The sequence below is a fragment of the Elaeis guineensis genome, chromosome 9 (genome assembly GCF_000442705.2).
Source record: "Elaeis guineensis isolate ETL-2024a chromosome 9, EG11, whole genome shotgun sequence".
Classification (NCBI taxonomy): domain Eukaryota; kingdom Viridiplantae; phylum Streptophyta; class Magnoliopsida; order Arecales; family Arecaceae; genus Elaeis; species Elaeis guineensis.
In genome coordinates this window covers 31,746,678-31,765,977 of record NC_026001.2, presented here as the reverse complement: position 1 = coordinate 31,765,977, position 19,300 = coordinate 31,746,678, and the positions used below count along the sequence as shown (strand labels likewise).

At 35.1% G+C, this 19,300-nt stretch overlaps 1 protein-coding gene and 1 pseudogene across 3 annotated transcripts in view; one reads left to right on the top strand and one right to left on the bottom strand.

Moving 5' to 3' along the window:
• Positions 1-19,279, top strand: part of LOC105033549 (uncharacterized) — a 41,466-nt gene extending 22,187 nt beyond the window's left edge. For 2 of the 3 annotated variants that reach the window (XM_010908413.3, XM_010908412.3), the window contains exons 8-16: positions 2,329-2,400; positions 3,239-3,988; positions 7,146-7,316; positions 16,203-16,365; positions 16,444-16,571; positions 17,368-17,646; positions 17,748-17,882; positions 17,972-18,153; positions 19,118-19,279. In XM_010908413.3, the coding sequence (XP_010906715.1) occupies positions 2,329-2,400; positions 3,239-3,988; positions 7,146-7,316; positions 16,203-16,365; positions 16,444-16,571; positions 17,368-17,646; positions 17,748-17,882; positions 17,972-18,153; positions 19,118-19,184 (1,947 nt within the window). In that variant the 3' untranslated portion in view covers positions 19,185-19,279. The remainder of the gene's footprint in view (positions 1-2,328; positions 2,401-3,238; positions 3,989-7,145; positions 7,317-16,202; positions 16,366-16,443; positions 16,572-17,367; positions 17,647-17,747; positions 17,883-17,971; positions 18,154-19,117) is intronic. The other variant, XM_019846688.2, reaches the window with a different exon arrangement.
• On the bottom strand, positions 5,621-5,745 carry LOC114912926 (U6 spliceosomal RNA; annotated as a pseudogene).
• Positions 19,280-19,300: the final 21 nt, after the last annotated feature.

The following is a 19,300-nucleotide window of genomic DNA, read 5'->3' as shown; positions in this document are numbered from 1 at the left end:
TGCCTCATCAACAATAATACAAAATTTAGAATCTCCAATATCCTTACGAATTTTATTAGGCACTTTATTTGCAAGAACATGCAAAATCTCTTTTTGAATATTATGTGAAGTAGATTTAGTTACAACAAGTGCATTTTTTAACACAACATTTGTAACTTTATCATTGTATGAAGCTAAAAGATTAATCATCTTAAGAAAATTTTCTTGATTTTTTGAGCTAATAGTCTCATCATGAGCTCTAAAAGCACAACCTTGAAATGCAAGTCAACGAACAACATCAATAGAAGTTTTAACTCGCAATTTATTATTTTGAATTTGTTCAGAGTACTGAGCATGCATAACTTTTCTATGTCTAGATTGATTCATTAAATCAGCACAAGACTTTAGAGCATTATTATGCGGTGAGCAAGGATCCTCTCCAATGTGATTAAGAAAAGCATATCTTTTCCTATCATTTATTTTTTTTCAATTTTTAAAATCCTTAGCTATAAATACATCCCAACCAGGTCGTCCACTAGGTTTTATGTTAAAAGATAACAAGGAAGACAAAATGCAGGATCTTTACTAGGAGAACATTCAAGCCAAGAGGAAAATTGTGTAAACCAAGAAGCTTGAAAATGACGGTGTTGCTTTTCAGATAATGGATAATTGGGTAGTCGAGGTTGGTATAGTCCAAGTCTAAGATAAGCTCGTCGAATTTCATTAGATATTTCTACATTTGTGGACGTAATTCAGGATCACATTCTAAACAAGCAATGTCAAATTCTTTAAAAGACCGATCATAACTATGTTCAATTCTAGGAGATTCAGGAGGATGTCCTTCAGATTCTGAAATTTTAATATTGAAATCTAATAATCTGTTATCTTTATTCAACTGAATATCTTTCTTTTTAAAGAAAGAATCATGACTTTTTTGTTTTCAATGAAACTTACGATACTTAAAATTAATCTACAAATTAAAAAATTAAAAAAATCACAATAATAAGATAAAAAATTAATTAGCAATAACCACAATAATTAAAACATAGAAAGATAAAAAAGAAAAAGAAAATGTACGACTTGTTTGCGACGGTCTAACCTGTTTCTAGCCCAGAGGACCAGAGTTACAAACTTATACAAGCAAAGAAGATTTTGATCTTCTTTTAGGTTGAAAGCCAAGAAGCAACCACTTCTTTGGGAGAGACTAACCAGCGTCTAGCCCAAATGATCGGAGTTGTGATGAAATGCAACAAGTACCCCTAAGTTTGTAACTTTATAAGTATTCGAAGGATTGCTACAAAAGAAACTTTGTAGTATTCGAAGTAACTCTATCAAAAACTCTGCAGAAGTGTAACTCTGTAAATATTCGAAGGTTTGCTGCAAAAGAAAATATGTGAAACCACTGTTTAACAAGGGATATTTAAACAGAAAAGGTTGAAGAATAAATAAACAACGGTTATTTGTTTAATAAGTTTACCATTTTCAATAAAGAATTAATATAAAGGGTTGAAAAATAAATAAACAATGGTTCTTTCTTTAAAAAATTTACTGTTTTCAATAAAGAATTAATATATAAATTAATTATATAGCCTTTTACCAAACTGGTGGATTCGTAATGTGTGTAAGACTAAAATGTTGTTGGGGGGGGGGGGGGGCACCATATATATAAATATATAGGTAGTAAATATTTTAAAATTTTTTAGGAGGGCAGTGGCTCCCCCTGGTCCCTTTTACCCTTCGCCACTGGTTGGAGATCAAAGCCTAACAATCAGCATGCATCACATCATAACCAAGTAATCAACAATTTATCGTGTATTTGTTACCTTCACTCTGAGTTGAAACTTAAAACTGAAATTTGCGTCTGATGTTTCTTTGCTATTCTTCTGCAAAACTCTGAATTTTTTGTAAGCATTTTTCTCCTACTGATTTGCAGGCCACATTTATGGACTCCATATAATCTTTAACATAAAGGCCTGATCTATATTCTCTGTTGTTTCTCCAGGGGCACCACATAATAATAGGTTTTTATCTGTAAATGTTTTAACATGTTTGTTGTTAATCTTGCTATTCTAGTTGTTTTCATGCTTGACAAATAAAGCATAATTTTTTTTTATTGGATGTGGAAAATAGTAACAAGTTGGACATGCCACCCCTGATTAGTTTTCATGTCCTCTGTAGGTCTATTCTGTACTTTTATATTTTCTGTTATAAATAACATTTGTTATTTGACCTTTGTGCCTCGATTGCAGTTCTCTTTTTGACTCATGAATATCTTATCATACCCCATAGTGCAGAGAACTTCCAGTTTTTCTGAAGTTACCTATCATTCTTTCTCTCTCTTTTTGGCAGGGTGTCAGTTCTGTTTCTGTTGCTACTGCGGTTTTAGGTTCGAAGAATTCTGTTGCAACTTCCTCTACTCAGGTACCTTTAAGTTTTATTTGTTGACTGAAATTGTACTAATCTTAGCATCTGTAGCTTATAACTTGAAAAAATTGAATCTGCTTGCATTGTGGTTGTTGAATGATTATTGCCAGTTGGAAAAAATAATTGAGTCTCCAATGCATTATAATGGATATTGTTTATGGATAACTTGTTGCGGCTCGCAGCATCTGATGTACGCTTCGTGCAGTCTATATGCAGACGTAATAGTTTTGTCTCCAATGCATTATAATGGAAATTTCTTATAGATAAATTGTTGCAACTTGCAACATCGTGCCATTCAATGCAGTCTGTGTGACATAATTTGTTGGGAAAACTTTTTCATTCACAACCAATGTTCCATATCTTTATGCACTGGAATTTTAATTGTGAATTTTTGTTGCATGTGCAACTTTTTTGATGAGATGAGCAACTTAGTGTGAAGCTTCATTCATTTTGCATATGGTTTTGCTCTTTGTTTGTTCTGGAAATACTTTTTATTCTGATTTTATGTGTACATATATGTATATATATAACTTTTTATGCATGTATGTATGTTTGTATCTATGCATTTATATAAACTTTGAATTTTATTTTTATGAAGCATCCTTCTGCTTTACTGTTATAGTCCTGCAACCATGTGTAGATGATGTCTAGCATTTACCTTTTCTGTCATACTAAGATGCTGATAAATCACCTTATAACCCACTAGCTTGCTGATTGATGTCTAAATCCGTCTTGAAGCTTGATAGCTTATGTTTATCTAGTTACATACTTTGTCTCATTGATGACTAAACCATTTCTTTGATATTGTATGATTTTGTGTGCTATTTTCCACCAGGCTGCTCTGTCATCAACTGCCTCACAACATACTGCTCAGGACCAAGGTGAAGAAACAGCTTCTCAGGACAGTAATTCTGACACAGCTCCTAGAACACCACCTTCCAAAAGTGGAGCCATGGGATCTTTGGTATCAGCAGCTTCCCCGAGTATCAGTTCGGGGACACCTGCAGGTCTTACTTCTACTGCCACTTCTAATGTTTCTGGAAGGCCCTTGGCTGGTGGGCCTACTGTTGCAGCTATACTCTCTGGTCCACCAAGTGCTCGAGGTGTTACAGATAACTCATCTGCAGCTACGTCTGCATCTATTACTACATCAAGTACCGTGAAGGAGGATGATAACATGATCTTCCCTGGTCGTAGATCATCTCCAGCCATCCCTGAAATTGGAATTGGGAGAGGTATTAGCCGAGGGATATCCAATCAAGTACCCATTACTGCTCCAATAAGTTTAAGCTCTGGTAGTGCTGTTTCAGGCAATGGAGCACTTGGTTCAGTTCCTGCAGTCTCTGATTTGGCTAAGCGGAACATGTTGAATGTTGGAAGTGGCAGTCTTTCACAGCCATTAGTTTCTCCTCTAAGTAACAGAATCCTATTGCATCAGGCTTCAAAAACTAATGATGGAACTAATTCAAATGATTCTAATAGTGTTAGTGAGGGTGCAGTTATTGGTGGAAGAGTCTTTTCACCTTCAGTTAGTGGAGTTCAATGGAGACCTCCAAGTGCAACTTTTCAGAGTCAGAATGAAACAGTATGTTTGCTTTTTTTGCTTATAAACAGTTTACTGCTCCCTTCTGAGAACATTTTTTTCTTTCTAATTTTTCTTCCCATATGTTCACATAATTTGTCATTACGAGTTATTCATTTCTTATAAATGCCAATAATTTCTTGGAAAAATATTTTCATCCATACCTGTGATAACTTTGGAGAAGAAGCAAAGGGCAAACACATAAATGCTAAGAGAATAATTATGTCCATCAAATTGCTGGAAAAACAAGGGATAAGCTGTAACTGGAATGTAAGAGCAGAATCATGTGTTGGTAGAGTTGTCAGTTCGTCTGCCTCAGTTAGTTCGTCTGCCTCAGCATTTATACCAGAAAGAAAATGTTTGGTTGAAGATGCCTTTTATGTCCTTCCTCAGATACATATTCAGGCATTATTGATATCATAAGTGTGATTCTTATATTGCTGGGCGTGGCTTCCAACCAAGAGACAGAGACATGGTTGTCATTGGAATCTGAAGGTTGCTGCTGGATCATGGATAGAACTTGGAAAAAAATTTATGCTTGTGGTTGTTTTGCGGATCATTTGTGGAATTATGGTGCAGGATCATATCTTTTGAATCTCACTTATTTTTTATCATTATGATTTACAGTTTTCTTAACATTTACCTAACTCACATAATATCATTGATGAAACTGACCATCCACTTTGCATCAATTTGTTGAATAAATATATTTTATCCTCTTGAGCAATGATTCAAGTACCAGAGCATGCATGGTTTAATACTGATAAAAAGTGTGCGTGTCACTTTTGTTGTGTTGGCACCTTTAGGCACAGTGTGTATCGGCATGGTGGTGTAACACTTATTGGTACAAATCATATCAGTAGGTGCCAGTACCAGTACTTTCAAGTCTTGCAACCTTTGTCCTTGAGCTTTTATGTTGAGGAAGTTTAACACCTAAGAAAGTTTCACATTGATAGTTTAACACAGTTTATTCCAATGAATACAATGTTTAGACAGTATAAATTTCAATTCTGTTTTTGAATCTAAATCAATCTGTATTAAACTTTTATTAATGTGGTTTTCTGTTGCCATTCTTTTACATAGGGCCTAGTTTTATTTCTATGTTTATTTTTGGTTCATCATATGTAGTTAAATGTTAAATAATAATTATTGCAAAGCTTGGGTTCCCACTAATCATGACCACATTTGGATGCTTCCATAGAGCATTGTTTTTTGGATTGATCAAAGGATGAAAGGCTTATGAATTTTATTTCATTATTTGCACATTTAACAGGACAAATTCATCAGGAGAAATGGGGAGTAGATAAACTTGTTGCTTTTTACTGCATATTGTAGTAAAATATTCTTGAGGTGTCTGCCTCGATGCTCATCTCAATATCCATTGGCCATTGGCTCCCTCATTGCATTGGTTGAATGTCTGATATATGATTCTTGTCTGAATGAGAAGCCAAAAATTTAACCAAATTGGGGTCTTTGAAGAATTGTATGTTCATGGATATACAATTGTTATGTTTTATCTGAAACTTAGATTCTTCAAACTATATGGAGTTCATTACTAATTAGGTGTTATGTAGCATAAATGCTTGTCCAACACATCATCATCCCTCTTTTTTTCTTTTTTTTTTTGATAAAGTGAAAAAATTGGACCATTTCTTGATTTGTGCACGCTATCTTTGCGCAGTTGCCATGCTATCTTTGCACTGTTGCCATGCTAGTCTTTTCTGTATCGTTCTAATTTTGTCGGATGCCTCCGAAGAGACCATCCCTCGCATTAGAAGAAAATTGTAAAATGATTAGCATTTCACAAACATGATTCTTCCTTATTTGTGTATGGAGTGTGTACGCCGTGCATCAAAGTAAGCTACTGGATGGGTTTCTTCCAGTATGCATTGAAATTTTGAGGTTACTGATGGCAAGGTAAATCCATCAGCATCAAAATTTGCTAAATAAAAGCTCTCAAATGGATGTTGTAAAATTAATTTCTGCTGTTCTTTCATCTGTTTAAAGTAATGTATTATATAATTTATTAGGGATTAGTTTGATCTTATATTAAGAAAACTTTAAGTTAGTTTGACTTTAATCAGGAATACATATTTCTTTTATTATGTGTATTAGTGCTAATGGTTCGTGGCTTAATACAAGATCCATTCTCTAGAAAAGAGACAGGTTCCTTAGTTCTTTGACTTGGTGGATTCAAGATATCTTTTCCTTTGTGGGTCTCAGATTTTCGTTCTTCTTTCTTTTGGTCTTTCTTTCTCTTTAGTTTTCTTTTATATTTGCCTTACCCATTTGTGTCCTATTTATCTCATGATTTTTTGAATATACTATTGTTAATGTCTGCTTAACTCCAAGGGTGCTTGTTCACATGGGCAATTTATTGTGATTCATGATTGTGGCTTAGTTCCCAAAACATTTTCTCTATGCAATTGCTAGTCACATCAGTTTTGAGATAGTGCACGGGTAGATATAATTTTAAGCGATATGACTTGCAAAATATTGAGGAGTAAAAATTCATTGATCGATGCTGTGGTAATATTATAATCAATTGGTGGAAATAAAACTGCTCCTAGATTTGAATGTTTGACGTAATTTTTCAGGAAACTATGAACTAAATTTGTATAGTTCATATTGCTAATAAGTTTCTTCTTCCTATTGGAGTTACCTTGCTTTTCAAATGAAGGAGAGAAAAAAATAGAGAAGAAGCAAAAAGGGACAGGGATTGCCATCATCTATGTATTCTGTAGAACTTTCAGAGTTCCTTTTTAAAATAATATATTTTCCCATATCACAATTTAGCATAAGTTTTAAACTTAAGTGGATTGATTGTTCTAATTCAAGATACTTCTGAATAAGCTTTTAGAAGCAATTTGGCTGGTTGCTTGATTTTTGCTGTTGACATGTTGATTTACTTTATTTTTCTTTTTTGTTTTCTATTTGTTCAGCTGAATTTAGGCCTCAAGTTAGTCTTGCCCTGGATGAACATTTATTTCATGATGTCAACTATGACTGAGCTGCCATGTTTTGCCTTTGAACTAGAGCACCCTGATTATCATCCATGTTTTAGCAACTCTGAACTCCTTTTTGAGGCATAGTTTAAGAGTTTGATACAAGATCAATAATGCTGGTTGCTTGAGAAGAATCAATTTTTGGTTTTTTTCAGGGACAGTTTCGTGGACGACTGGAGATTGCTCCTGACCAGAGGGAGAAATTTCTGCTGCGACTGCAACAAGTGCAGCAACAAGGCCACAGTCCCCTTCTTGGTGGTCCACATGTTCCCAGTGCGAATGACAAGCAATTATCTGCACAGCAGCAAAGTGTACTTTTACAACAGGTCCTTACCTTCTTGAACACAGAATTCATCAAATCTTATGTTATCAATCAAGGTTTGCCATCTTGGTACTGGACCTTTTACCGGTACCATCCTTTTACAATGCTGATTTGCTCAGTATGGTTTTTGGTGTGTTGGTACGCCCTCTATACTATGTATTGGTCCAGTACTGATATAATATGGTACAGTTTGTACGTACCGGTACGGCAAACCTTCCAATAGAATTGTATCTTTAGTCTTATGATTTACATATAAGAGGAGGCTCCAATACCGGTTTCAGAAACTTCAAAGAATTATTTCTTTATTGAAATTACTTTTCTGTTTTTGAGAAGGTTTTCTTGGTTTTGAACTATGGCAGCCCCAGAATAAACATAATTGGTCTTGAAAGTTAATCCTGTCACGATTTTTGTGGCTGTGTATATCTTCAATTGCTAGATAGTTTTTCCCTTTTTTGGTTATTGCCATTCCTAAAAGAACATAGCTTTCTGTCTAAAGTAGATTAACATAAAGAATCATAGCATGGAGTTTTTAAAGCAGTTGCATTATTTTTGGCGTGTTAGAATGTTTTAGTGGCTTTAAGCGTGGAAGGCCCTTTGGTTGCAAGATATACTAGCCTTGTACTGCGCCCTAGGAAAATGTGGATCGATAAAAGATTTTTGGCAAGAATAGCTAGAATGAGCAGTTTAGGGTCCAGTTTCATCTAAAACTTCAGACGAAATGCGGCAGAAGTATATAGTGGGAAATGTAGTGAGAAATTGAGAATGTTTTCGAGAAAATCTTGAATTTATCCATGATTCTTTCCTTGGCAGAATGATTTTCTGGATTATCCTTGGATAAAGAATTGACCTATTACTATTTCACCAATTACATGATACTCGAATAGAGTCTTGGCTTATACTGGAGATATTCATGGGCTAAATTGTCTGCTGCTGGTGGTGGTGGTGGTGTTTTGGCCATTGTTTGATGTTCTTTCCTCCATGTTTTCTTTTACCCTAGCAATCTAAAAATCTATAAAAGGCTTTACATTCCCTTACGCTATTGCTTTTCTGTTACTGTTTTATTATTTGAGTTCTTTCTGAACCATAGTGAATTCTCTGCATTTTTCCTGAGACTAAAGTTATGCCCCTAGTTGACTTGTTCTGAAATGCCAAACTTGTGGATATGGTTGACAGGGGTAGTCCTGTACTTGTGTGACTGTTGTCATTATTAGGGCCATTTTTTTCAAACTCAAATTCTTCAATTGATGTTAGACCAATCCATGCTATGCTGTTCATGATTTAATAACATCAAGGCCCTGTATACATGAAGCAGGCTTTGGCTTATTGGATGTGGTTATGAATATGAAAGATGAGCATCATACTTATTGCTTAGTGTGAATGTCAAGGATAAAATGCCTATGTATTGGCATATTGGAGTGGATAGGTATTTTGGAACAACATCTTGGTTTTTGCTCTTTGGTTGTAACCTAAACATTATATCATGTTTAGAAGGTCAAAGAAAATGGTTCTAGCTGGAGCCTAACATAATGTTTCTTGTCTCAGTACTTTAAACATGTACGCTTGTTAGATTAAATCCTATTCATTGATGAAAGTAAGTGCTAAACCTTATAAAAGAGGAAAAATTTGGAAGTCTAAAGAACAATAGCTTATACCAATGATTGCTAAACTAGTATTAGGTGCTGTACTGGTTAGTGGCTAGTACGGTATGGTATGGGTACATATTGTACCGATAGAATATGCCGTGGTGTACTAGTTTAGTACTAATACACATTCTTATTTTTTTTTTTATTTTTTCAACCACTAGTGTTATGGGGGATCATTTTAATAATGTTTTTCTGGTTTTAATGCAATTTCGATGTTTTGGGTGATTATATTAATGATTATTGTTGTTTTCATTACGATTTTAATGCCATTTTGATGATTTTTTATATTTAATTGATCTCAATAGTCCATATAATCAATTAATGAATTTGATTTTAAGATGATTGACATAGAGAATGCGTGAGTACATATTATTGAAAATAGGGTTTGTTGAACCGCCCTGAATTGGCCGGTTCAGATTGTGCTGAACCGTACTGGCAGCTAATCGGTGTGGTTCGGGCATTTGATTTGCAACGTTAGCAAAGATGGAGAGAGGGAGAAGGAATGAGAGGAAGAGAGAGAGAGGAGGGAAGGAAAGTGGAAGGCTGGCGGTGGCCCACCAAAGGGCTGTCGAGGCCTCCGAGGCTTCTGGTCCTCAGTTAGATGCGAGAAGAGAGAGAGAGATAGAGAGAGGGGAAGGGAGAAGAGAGGGAGTGGAAGGCGGTGGGGAGGCCACCTAGCCCAAAATAGCCCCGCAACCGCTGCGGTTTCGAAACAGGGGTTCGCCTTTATTTCATCATGTTTTTTAAAAAACACGATACATGGTGAAGCCCAGCTGGTAATTCCACCTCTGTAAAAAACACAATACACTATTCATGTATCAGGCTGCCAAGATATATTATAATTGATTTTTTAATAAATAAATAATTGTACATAGGTCTTATTTTATGAGAATAAACAAGTTTCGAGGATTGCGTTTGGATAACCAGCTAGATGTATGTCCCTGCTCAGCTGGTAATCCCACATCTGCTCAATGATGTTGATGTACTAATTAGTATGCTTTGGATTTGCTTCATTGATCTCAGTCTTAGCAGTCATCATTATGGTATAAGAAGCTTATTCGGGGGTATCTCTTGCTATGCACAACCCTAAGCACTCAATGTAGTAGTGCAATTGCTTTAACCATTCTCGTGGCCTGCTTTCAAAACTATTGACTTGTCACTAAGCCCTTGTTGAGATGGCCTTCTGGCTTCCACTATGAGCATGTCTGTTCTCCTGCCACTTGGCACTTGTGAATATTTGATGCAAGCCTATCTTCTTTTTAATAAGGCTGTCGAGTGCAATATAGTGCGTGGCAAAGTGGGTGATCACTAGCTCAGTATCTCACCCTCAGTGTGCTTTCTCATCAAGGACAAATTCCATATGTTATTTATATGAGTTTTATGATGGCCTGTGTTGTCTCCACCACCTGCTTGACTCTACGGATCTTGCCATTGTCCTTCAGGATTGGGTCTATGCAGTGGGCTGCATATGAGGTCCAGAAAATGCGGGGCCTTATGATCATTATAATGTCCCTTGCAACCTTGTATGTGATCCATTATGTGTAATCACCTTATGGCATGCTGCTCTCTTATCTGATCAGTTGCTTGTTCCATCAAGTTGAGGGTGTACTAGGCATCGTGCACCTTATTCGAAGCATTGACTGAATTATGGAAGAATATCTTATCATAGTATGTCAAGAAATTAACGATGCTTTACTTGTTAGGTCTCATCCACCGTCACATATCAGTCAGACTATAGATGCTCATTTGCTCTAGTATGAGGCCATCTATCTCCCTTGGCTGCTTCCTGTTATTATCAAGCAGCTCACCTATGTGGCCTTTGACTCAGGAGGATCTATACTTTGACCAGTTCTCTAAATAGGGCTGATAGGATGTGTCGTCTACGACATATGCAAGGATGTGGCCGAAATGGAACTAGGAAGCTAGGCTCTGCACACATCTTTTTTCTTATCTTTAACTAGTATCAATCCTTTGCTACTTTGAATCTCTAGTAGAAAAGGCATGTGAATCTTGGTCATGAATGGTGACCCTTTTGGTATCTTTGTGCATCTTTCCTTTCTTGCTGGCAAAGGGTCCAAACATGGAGGCTATCTGCATGCCATCTTTTCCAACAAGCTAATTGATCGGCTCCTATTGCTTAGATTTGCCTTGGCAGACCAGGAATCAGAACTTGCCTTGTACCATGAGGCCCCAAATTGAGCCCAGTTCTTGGCAACCTCCTCTCTGTGTGACTATTCATTCAGGTTATTTGTATGGAAGCTTGGATCTGAGCCTCTTCCATGTCATCTGGATTCGATGCCTCATAGTGCTCCGGATCTCTCTAGAGAGATGGTGGCTTGGTTGCTTGATGCTTGATCTTTGCTTGCTTCTTTGCACTATTTTGCTTGCTCTCCCTCAAAAACAGCAAAGTGCTTTTAACTTCTGGCGGATCTCCTATTGATGTTTCTTATAAGCATCCATGTTAGGATGGTTGCCGACTAGATGTTTCTTCAACCTCGTTACCCCTCCCAGTTTGCATGACACCGCTTGCATCTTTAGTGGTGCTGACCTAAAATCATTACATTGTGGTACTGATTTATGGTGGATGACCATTCATTAAGGAATTTTGGTGTACTTATGTTAAGCACAAATATAAAAATAAGAAAATTTTAACCTATGCCATTCTCCCTATCCTCCTTTCTTGTTGGATTCATTTATGCAAGTTTGACAAATGCTTATATATTTTTAGTGATAAATTAATTATTTAGACATCAGATAATTTATATTATAATACAAAAAAGGGCTGAATTGCTTCAAAAATACTTCTACATTATTTGTACAAAATACTATTTTTCATAATTATATAATTTTTAATTTTTTAATTAATTTTTAAATAATAAAATAATATTTAGTTATAAACAAGGTTTGCTATACTGGTTGGTACCATACTATATAGGCATACTATACTGGTATCGATCTAGAATGTTGTCTTCTATTGTATGGGCACTCAGTATGCTGTTTCATATCGTCTCGAACCGCATATCGACATTATAATAGGATGGTATCTGTCCGGGGCTAATACTAAGATGGTGAACCTTTGTTATAAAATTTTTGAAAAAATTAATTTTAATTCAGATATATCTGGAATACTACCAAGGGGTACTATAAATATGTTTTTAACTCATGGTATGCGCTAGGTACTACTTATTTTTCAAATTTATTTGAATTTGGGCTTAGGCTTGGGTAGCCATAATCATGTTTAAATTGTAATAAATTGCTATCAGATTAAGATAGCAAGTACCATGCATGCCCTTAGACATGCTACTGATTTTACAGAAATTTTTTGAACATTATTTTATTAACTATTATTTTTAATCCAAAGATATATTTTTAATCTAAAAAGTTATATGGTGAATGAAAAATTATTATTTCTTTGATGTATAAAATCAGGCCAAAATACAAAATTTTGGCATGATCTTCCATCAAATTTTCCATTTTTGCTAATTTCTGGCATGGAAAAGGAAAAGGGTGAGATGATATGGGAGGAAGGTATTATACCACGAGAAGCGAAGATCTTTAATACTAATTGGTGAAAATTCAAAATTATCTCATCCTTGAAACTCAAAAAAAGGAAAGAGGCAGAGGAGGCATAAGAGGCCTTCTCAGCCTCCCCACTTATAATTGATGGTGATATAGGCCTGAACCGATGAACCACCCAAGCCGAGTGAATTGTTGACTTATTCAGAGACCTCAAAAGGTCAAGTACTTAATATATAAAGGGGAAGAAAACTGGCAACCAAGTGTATGGTGTTAATCACAAGCTGACGCTTTGTAAGGTGTAACTTGCTGTCAAAATATATTAAACCTGTCTATTGTATCCAGTCAAATTGTGTGGGAGCAATGGATTTCTATACATAGCCAAATATTTTCACAATAAGAAAATGAAAAGCAAAGTTGAAGTTGACCATGTAACCAAACACCCCACATACAGCTTTTTTTGGGTTTTGTATCATAATGATAGAAGAACCTAGGAGTTGGCTATCTTGGATGACACGCGAGAAGTCATTTAGTATAAAATTTATCTCAATTACCTCAGTGACAAAAGGCCCATTGCGCTTGTTTATCTATTTTTTGTTTCATGTTTTTGTATGTCTGCTTAGAAGGATTTCTTGACCAAAGTACTATTCTTTTTAGATTAGGAATTGATCGAGCAATTTGGAATAGCATAAGTTATTTTAAGGAGACACTTCATGTAAAGATAAAATCATGTAGAGATGTGAGATTTACAATTTTGTCCTCCTGTAAAAATAATCAGTGAAAATCCTTATGCCACTAGGATCTCTTTGCTATATGGACTTTTGATATCGAATGTGAGAGTAGTTTCTACCTAGTCCTAGATTAAATTCCTCAATATTATCTCCCTTTGAACTTGATTTGTTTTTTCTTGTCTTGAAAGAAATTTAAACAAAAAGAAGCTTGTTCTGACCCCAAAACTCTTAGTCCTAAGGTCGAATCTTGTGAAGCTTGACATAGGATGCTCACATGGTCTACCTTGTCTTGTTTCCACCTTCGAATGGTAGAAAATTTGCCTTTTTCCCCTATTGAAAACCACTATCGAGAATTGCTGGGCAGTACTTCTCGATCTGGCATTGGTTTGATCCTGATTCAGGCAATTTGTAGGCCGTTCGAGTGGTTTGGGCAATATTTGCCTGAAACAACTGCTATCCCCCATATATCTAGTCTTGCTTTAGAGCTAGGTCTCGGCTCTAAAGAAAGCTTGATCCGAAGCTAAATGAATCAATCTTGAACCAGCAGTCTAGGCTCCCAACTAATTTCAAGCTGAGCACCTGACTCGATCAGGCTCAACTCAAGTAGGCTTAAAAGTATGCATTGTAAGTTTAGATGGTGCTGCTGGATCTTAGATCCTATGGTCCATATTATTATGGTTGTTTCAAGAATGAATGCTTATTTATTTCTTAACCCATTTAGTGTAAATTAAGATTTGAATCAAGCTTGAAATCTAGCTTGGTTCAAGCTTGATTGAGGATTTTCAAGCTGATCAATTATGCTCATGTTTGGCTAGGTTCAGAATTAAGCTTGGGATGGTGGTAAACAAATCAAGCTTAATCTCAAATTTCAAGCTCAAAGTTCATTTCAAACCAAGCTTGTTCAAGATTGGCTTGATTGCACCCCTGAGTGGGGGTTCTAGATATGTCCTTTGATTATCTGGCTGTTGGTAGTGCTAAATCCATTTTTGTATGTGGGTAAGGACCAGTTCACCAACCATGCACATCTTTCTAATCTTTGTAGACGCTCCTGTTTGATAAATACACCCTGTTGGTTCACCTTTTAACCCTGGAATGTGTGTTTATTTTTGTAGTGGGTTTACATATATTTTTTCCATGGAACTTATTAGATGGAAAATTGTACTACTGTTTTGGTTTTCTGATTATAACATATTCATTAAGTGAGTTCAATGAGTTGTATTTAAAGTTAGACACCATGCCAAGGTTAGCCAAGTGTGATGTAAAATAAATCTAGGATCCACAACTAGGTCTTTTAGACCACCTTCAAGAAATTTATAGCCCTGACTTAACATTTTAAAATCAAGTGGAATGCAGGTTTCTTGTTGAAGGCATTCCATCATAAAGTGTGGGATAATGAAATGTGTACAAATCAGCTTCATCACGGCTTATATGTATTTGAAACTCTGTTTCATAATATAGACAATTTCTGTGTTCCACATTAATTTGGTTTATGCTTTCTGATTTTGGACATTTCTCATGACCGAAAATATTACTTTGGCTAGGGCTGAGGTTTGGTGTCAACAGAAATTTTAAGCAGGAATTATTGGACCATAAATATGAAGGTTGAAATGTTGTTTTATTTGTCAATGCTACTTGTTCAGTGTGGGTAGACTGCTGATCATACATGTAATGCCCATTGTGTTCTATTTTATGCTTCTACTTGGACTTCCACATTGTTTTCTGGTGATATTGTGATTTTAGTCAATCATAGATGAATGTTGTTTCATGTGACATGGGATAAGTTATGCTTATCTGAAGGGATTTTCTAGTTCAATGGGCCTTTAATTCCCATTTATTCGGTTAGAAGGGACTAAACTTTTATGCTAATCTTTTTCATTATAGTATTACAGACTTTTCTTCACTCTTTTTTTTTTAGCCTTTCATAGGCAATGATTTTAGTATTACAACATACTGCCTTCTAAATACCAATATTTTGGTGAAAACTATATCATCTACTTAAGAAGTTTTTTTTTTTCCATATATATCTTTTCTCTAGTGTAATCAGTTTCTTACTGTTTGAGCTCTTTTAGTACCTATTTTAACTTAAATGCCCTTTCCATAGTTTGAGACATTATGAGTAGGTTCTATATAGATGACCTGCATCAGAATGTTCCTGGAAATTTGCTTTTCCACTTCCTAAGCACCCACTTTTAAAGCACCCCCACCTGTTTCCATTCCTGATTCATGTAACTAAGGCTGAGATTGTTTATCCTATGAAGAGTTTATTTATGTTTTCACTTGACTGCTCAAGCCTCTGAATGATGGTTTCAGAACACTTTCCATAAACTGGCTCTTTGTAAGTTCAGTCAAGATCTTTGTAACAGAAGAATAAGTCTGTTGTGGTATGCATTGTTTTGACAATTGCAACAATCTCTTGGTTTGACTGTGAGTGAATGTGTTTACAATGGTTGAAAGATTTCTGTGGCATCGTTCTGTCAACTTTCACCGGTATATTTTAAATTTAGGCCCTAGGTTGCTCAGTAATACCTATGGTGATGTCATCCCCAGCATTTGAAGACCTATGACCACCTTAATATCTCATGTTAGATTTCACTAAACATAAAAACTTCTTTGTGAACATCCTAATATTTTGGCCGCATGATGCCAACAAACAAAGAAAATCTTTGGTTGGATATTTCTACGTTGTCTTTTAAACCTTTTCATAAAAACTTACATCCTCATTGTAGGTAATGTTATCGGTACACCATGCTAATTTACTTATTAAAAAGGTTGCTTTTGGGGAAAGCCTCGAATTACCTTTTGTTAATATGGTTCAAGAAGTTGATTTCTGAATTTTGAGGGATACTATCTTGCATGAAGCTTGCATATCGACTTGAAAGATCATGGCACCGAAGTCCTCATTCATAAACTGTACTTACCATTCTAAATCTCTTATGTTGATTGAAAAACATTTAAAATCAGTTATCCAAATGATGCCTAACTTGAAATTTTTTTATACAGCTTAATTCTCAAGGCTCTTCTATTTCACCTCAAGTTGGTTTAGGACTTGGTGTTCAGGGACCAGGCCTTGTTTCTGTTTCATCAGCCTCACAACAGCAGGCAACGTCAATTCTACAACAATCTTCCCCACATCCTGTGATTTCAACCGGACCAAAAGATGGAGGTATATTTATTATTCTTTTTATGAACTTGATGTTTTTACCACAATCAGTTATCAACCATTTTTCATTTTGTAATGCAGATGCTGGACACCTGAAAGTAGAAGACCAGAACCTGCAGAATTTGTCTGATGATCTGAATATTGAAACTGCCACAAGTTCTGCTTTCAACAAGACTGTTAATGATGAGGAGTTAAAGGCACCATACATGGTAGAGACTCATGAATTTTTAATATATAATCTTTGAACCTTCCTGGTCATGCTAAATTTAAAACCTCCAATTCGGATTTATTTCATTGTAAAAATATCTGATTGGGACTGAAATTTGCTCTATCAGATTTCAATGTGATTTATGAAGAAATAGGATTCCTGGCATTGTCCCTTCTTTTTGTTGTTATTTGTTGGAATGATAAGTCTAACATTAATGGCAAATACAGACTCCTTTCACATCTGTCCAACTTCATATATCTATTGAACCAATTTCTGCTGGTATGAACTGGTTTTTCTGCCTTTAAAGTGTCCGGATCAATTGAACTAATTAAGTTTTTTGTGTTCCTTCCAGGTGTGATATTCTCCCTGTAATTATCTGTCATTTGCATTTGCTATTATTATTACATCTAGGCATAATTTTCTTTGCCAGTGAAGCTTTCACCACTTCTCTTTTGGAATCCTGAGGCAATTTATTTGTTTCCTGAATTATAAGGTTGGTTGTAAGTTCATAACCCTTCAATAGGTGTAGTAGGAATCCCTTGGTAAGTGTTGAAATTGGAATCTGTGGATTTAAAGGCGGCTATTTTGTATGCAGTAACTATGTACCTGTTATTTGCTTATCCTTAAATTAAAAAAAAAAAAAAGTAAAGAAATCATAGCATATAAAAAAATCAATTGTCAGAAATTCTTCTTAATGGTCAATGCTTTTTATAATATTTCCTTGTTTCTTGGCATTTGTAATTTCTGAAAACTGTGTAGATGTAAATATCTTTCTTTTTTTTTTTTGATTTTCCCAGGGCACAGGTTCATCCTCTTTGACTGAAGGTAATCAGTTACCCAGAGATACTGATCTCTCACCTGGGCAACCATTGCAACCCAGTCAGTCTTCAGCTAGCCTTGGTGTAATTGGTCGAAGAAGTGTCTCTGACCTTGGTGCCATTGGAGATAACCTTGGTGGATCAGCTGGGAATTCTGGCGGAATGCATGATCAAATCTATAACATGCAGATGCTTGAAGCTGCATTTTACAAACTTCCTCAGCCCAAGGATTCCGAACGTGTAAAGAGCTATGTTCCGGTAGGGAAACTCTGCCATGTATCACTGTATGATCATAATATAATGTGTTTTAGTGTCCCTGTATATTATTTCATTTTCACGTGAGGATCTTCCTTTTCCAGAGGCACCCTGCAGTGACTCCTGCTAGCTATCCTCAAACTCAGGCTCCAATCATAGACAATCCAGCCTTCTGGGAACGAATGGGTTTTGAGGCGATTGGCACTGATACCTTCTTCTTCGCATTTTACTATCAACAGGTATCTTGTGCTCTTTTTTAATAAGTGAATATATGTTACTTTAGGTGCCAAGTTCTGAGTCTGTCTAAATGCCGAATATATTATTACAGAACACTTACCCGCAATACTTAGCTGCAAGGGAATTGAAAAGGCAATCATGGAGATATCATAAGAAATATAACACTTGGTTTCAACGGCATGAGGAGCCAAAAGTTACAAATGATGAATATGAGAAGGGAACATACGTGTACTTTGATTTCCATATTGCAGATGATGGTTCCCAGCATGGATGGTATGCTCATATATTTAATTTTTTTTTTCTTTTTCAAGAATCTGTCGTTTGTTCCATACAAAATATGATAATATTACTTATTGTGTACAATTTTTCTGAATATACGAAATTTGCATTTCTCATTTTGGCTTAATTATTATAACAAAAAGTTCATTTTTAGTATGGCCTCTTGGTCACTTTTTGTTTAAGATCTGTTCTTTTGTGAATAAAATATTTATCTAAAAATTTATATTTTTTTAGATAAATATTTTCAAGCAATATTTACATAAGAAAATAATTTATCTTTGTTTTTTTATGTATAGGACAGTGGTTTCGAAATCTCTTATCTATATTTTTTTGCATTACTATTTTCTTGGATAAGTTGTTAAAATTATCCATATTTTTTATAATATCCTTTATATTTTTATTGAGAGAAAATGGATGACTGAGTTATTGGGCATTGAATAATGGAGGTATTGAAAATAAGGATTGGATATTTTAGGAATAAAATTAAATATCTATTTTATTAATTGATGGAAAAATGATTTAGCCACTTCCTAGATAGATAAAATTTTTCTTCATTTCATAGATAAATACTATTTATGGGAAAGTAACTTATCTACTTTAAAAAATATGAAAATATAAATAAGTTGGTTGATGAAAATGTTGATCAATTTTTTTACGATATTTATCTATAAAAGAACGATCCTTGGTAGTAACCTTTGAAGCACCAACTAGTTATTGCCTGTAGGCCCATGAAAAATGATATGATTGTCACTCTGAAAGAAAACACATGGAAGAATGATTGTTTGATGGCCTTGATGATTTGTTGGTCAAGCTAACTTTATAGTTAAATATTTGCTTGTTTTAATTGAGCATGAAAACGAAAAATTGAAGACATTTGCTAAATATCAGTCTTTGATGAAACTTGCTGAAATCCTTTTTGTTGTTTTCAAATGTACTAACATGTTCCTGTTGGTTGCAGGTGCCAAAGGATTAAGACTGAGTTCACATTTGAATATAATTATCTTGAGGATGAGCTTGTTGTATAGGCACACTGAACTGCATTGTATCAACAAATTAATTTCATGTCTTTCACTCATGATCTAAGGGTTGTAATTCTTTAATGATCGAATTTTGGAACCAAGTTTTATAGTCCATCTCTTTT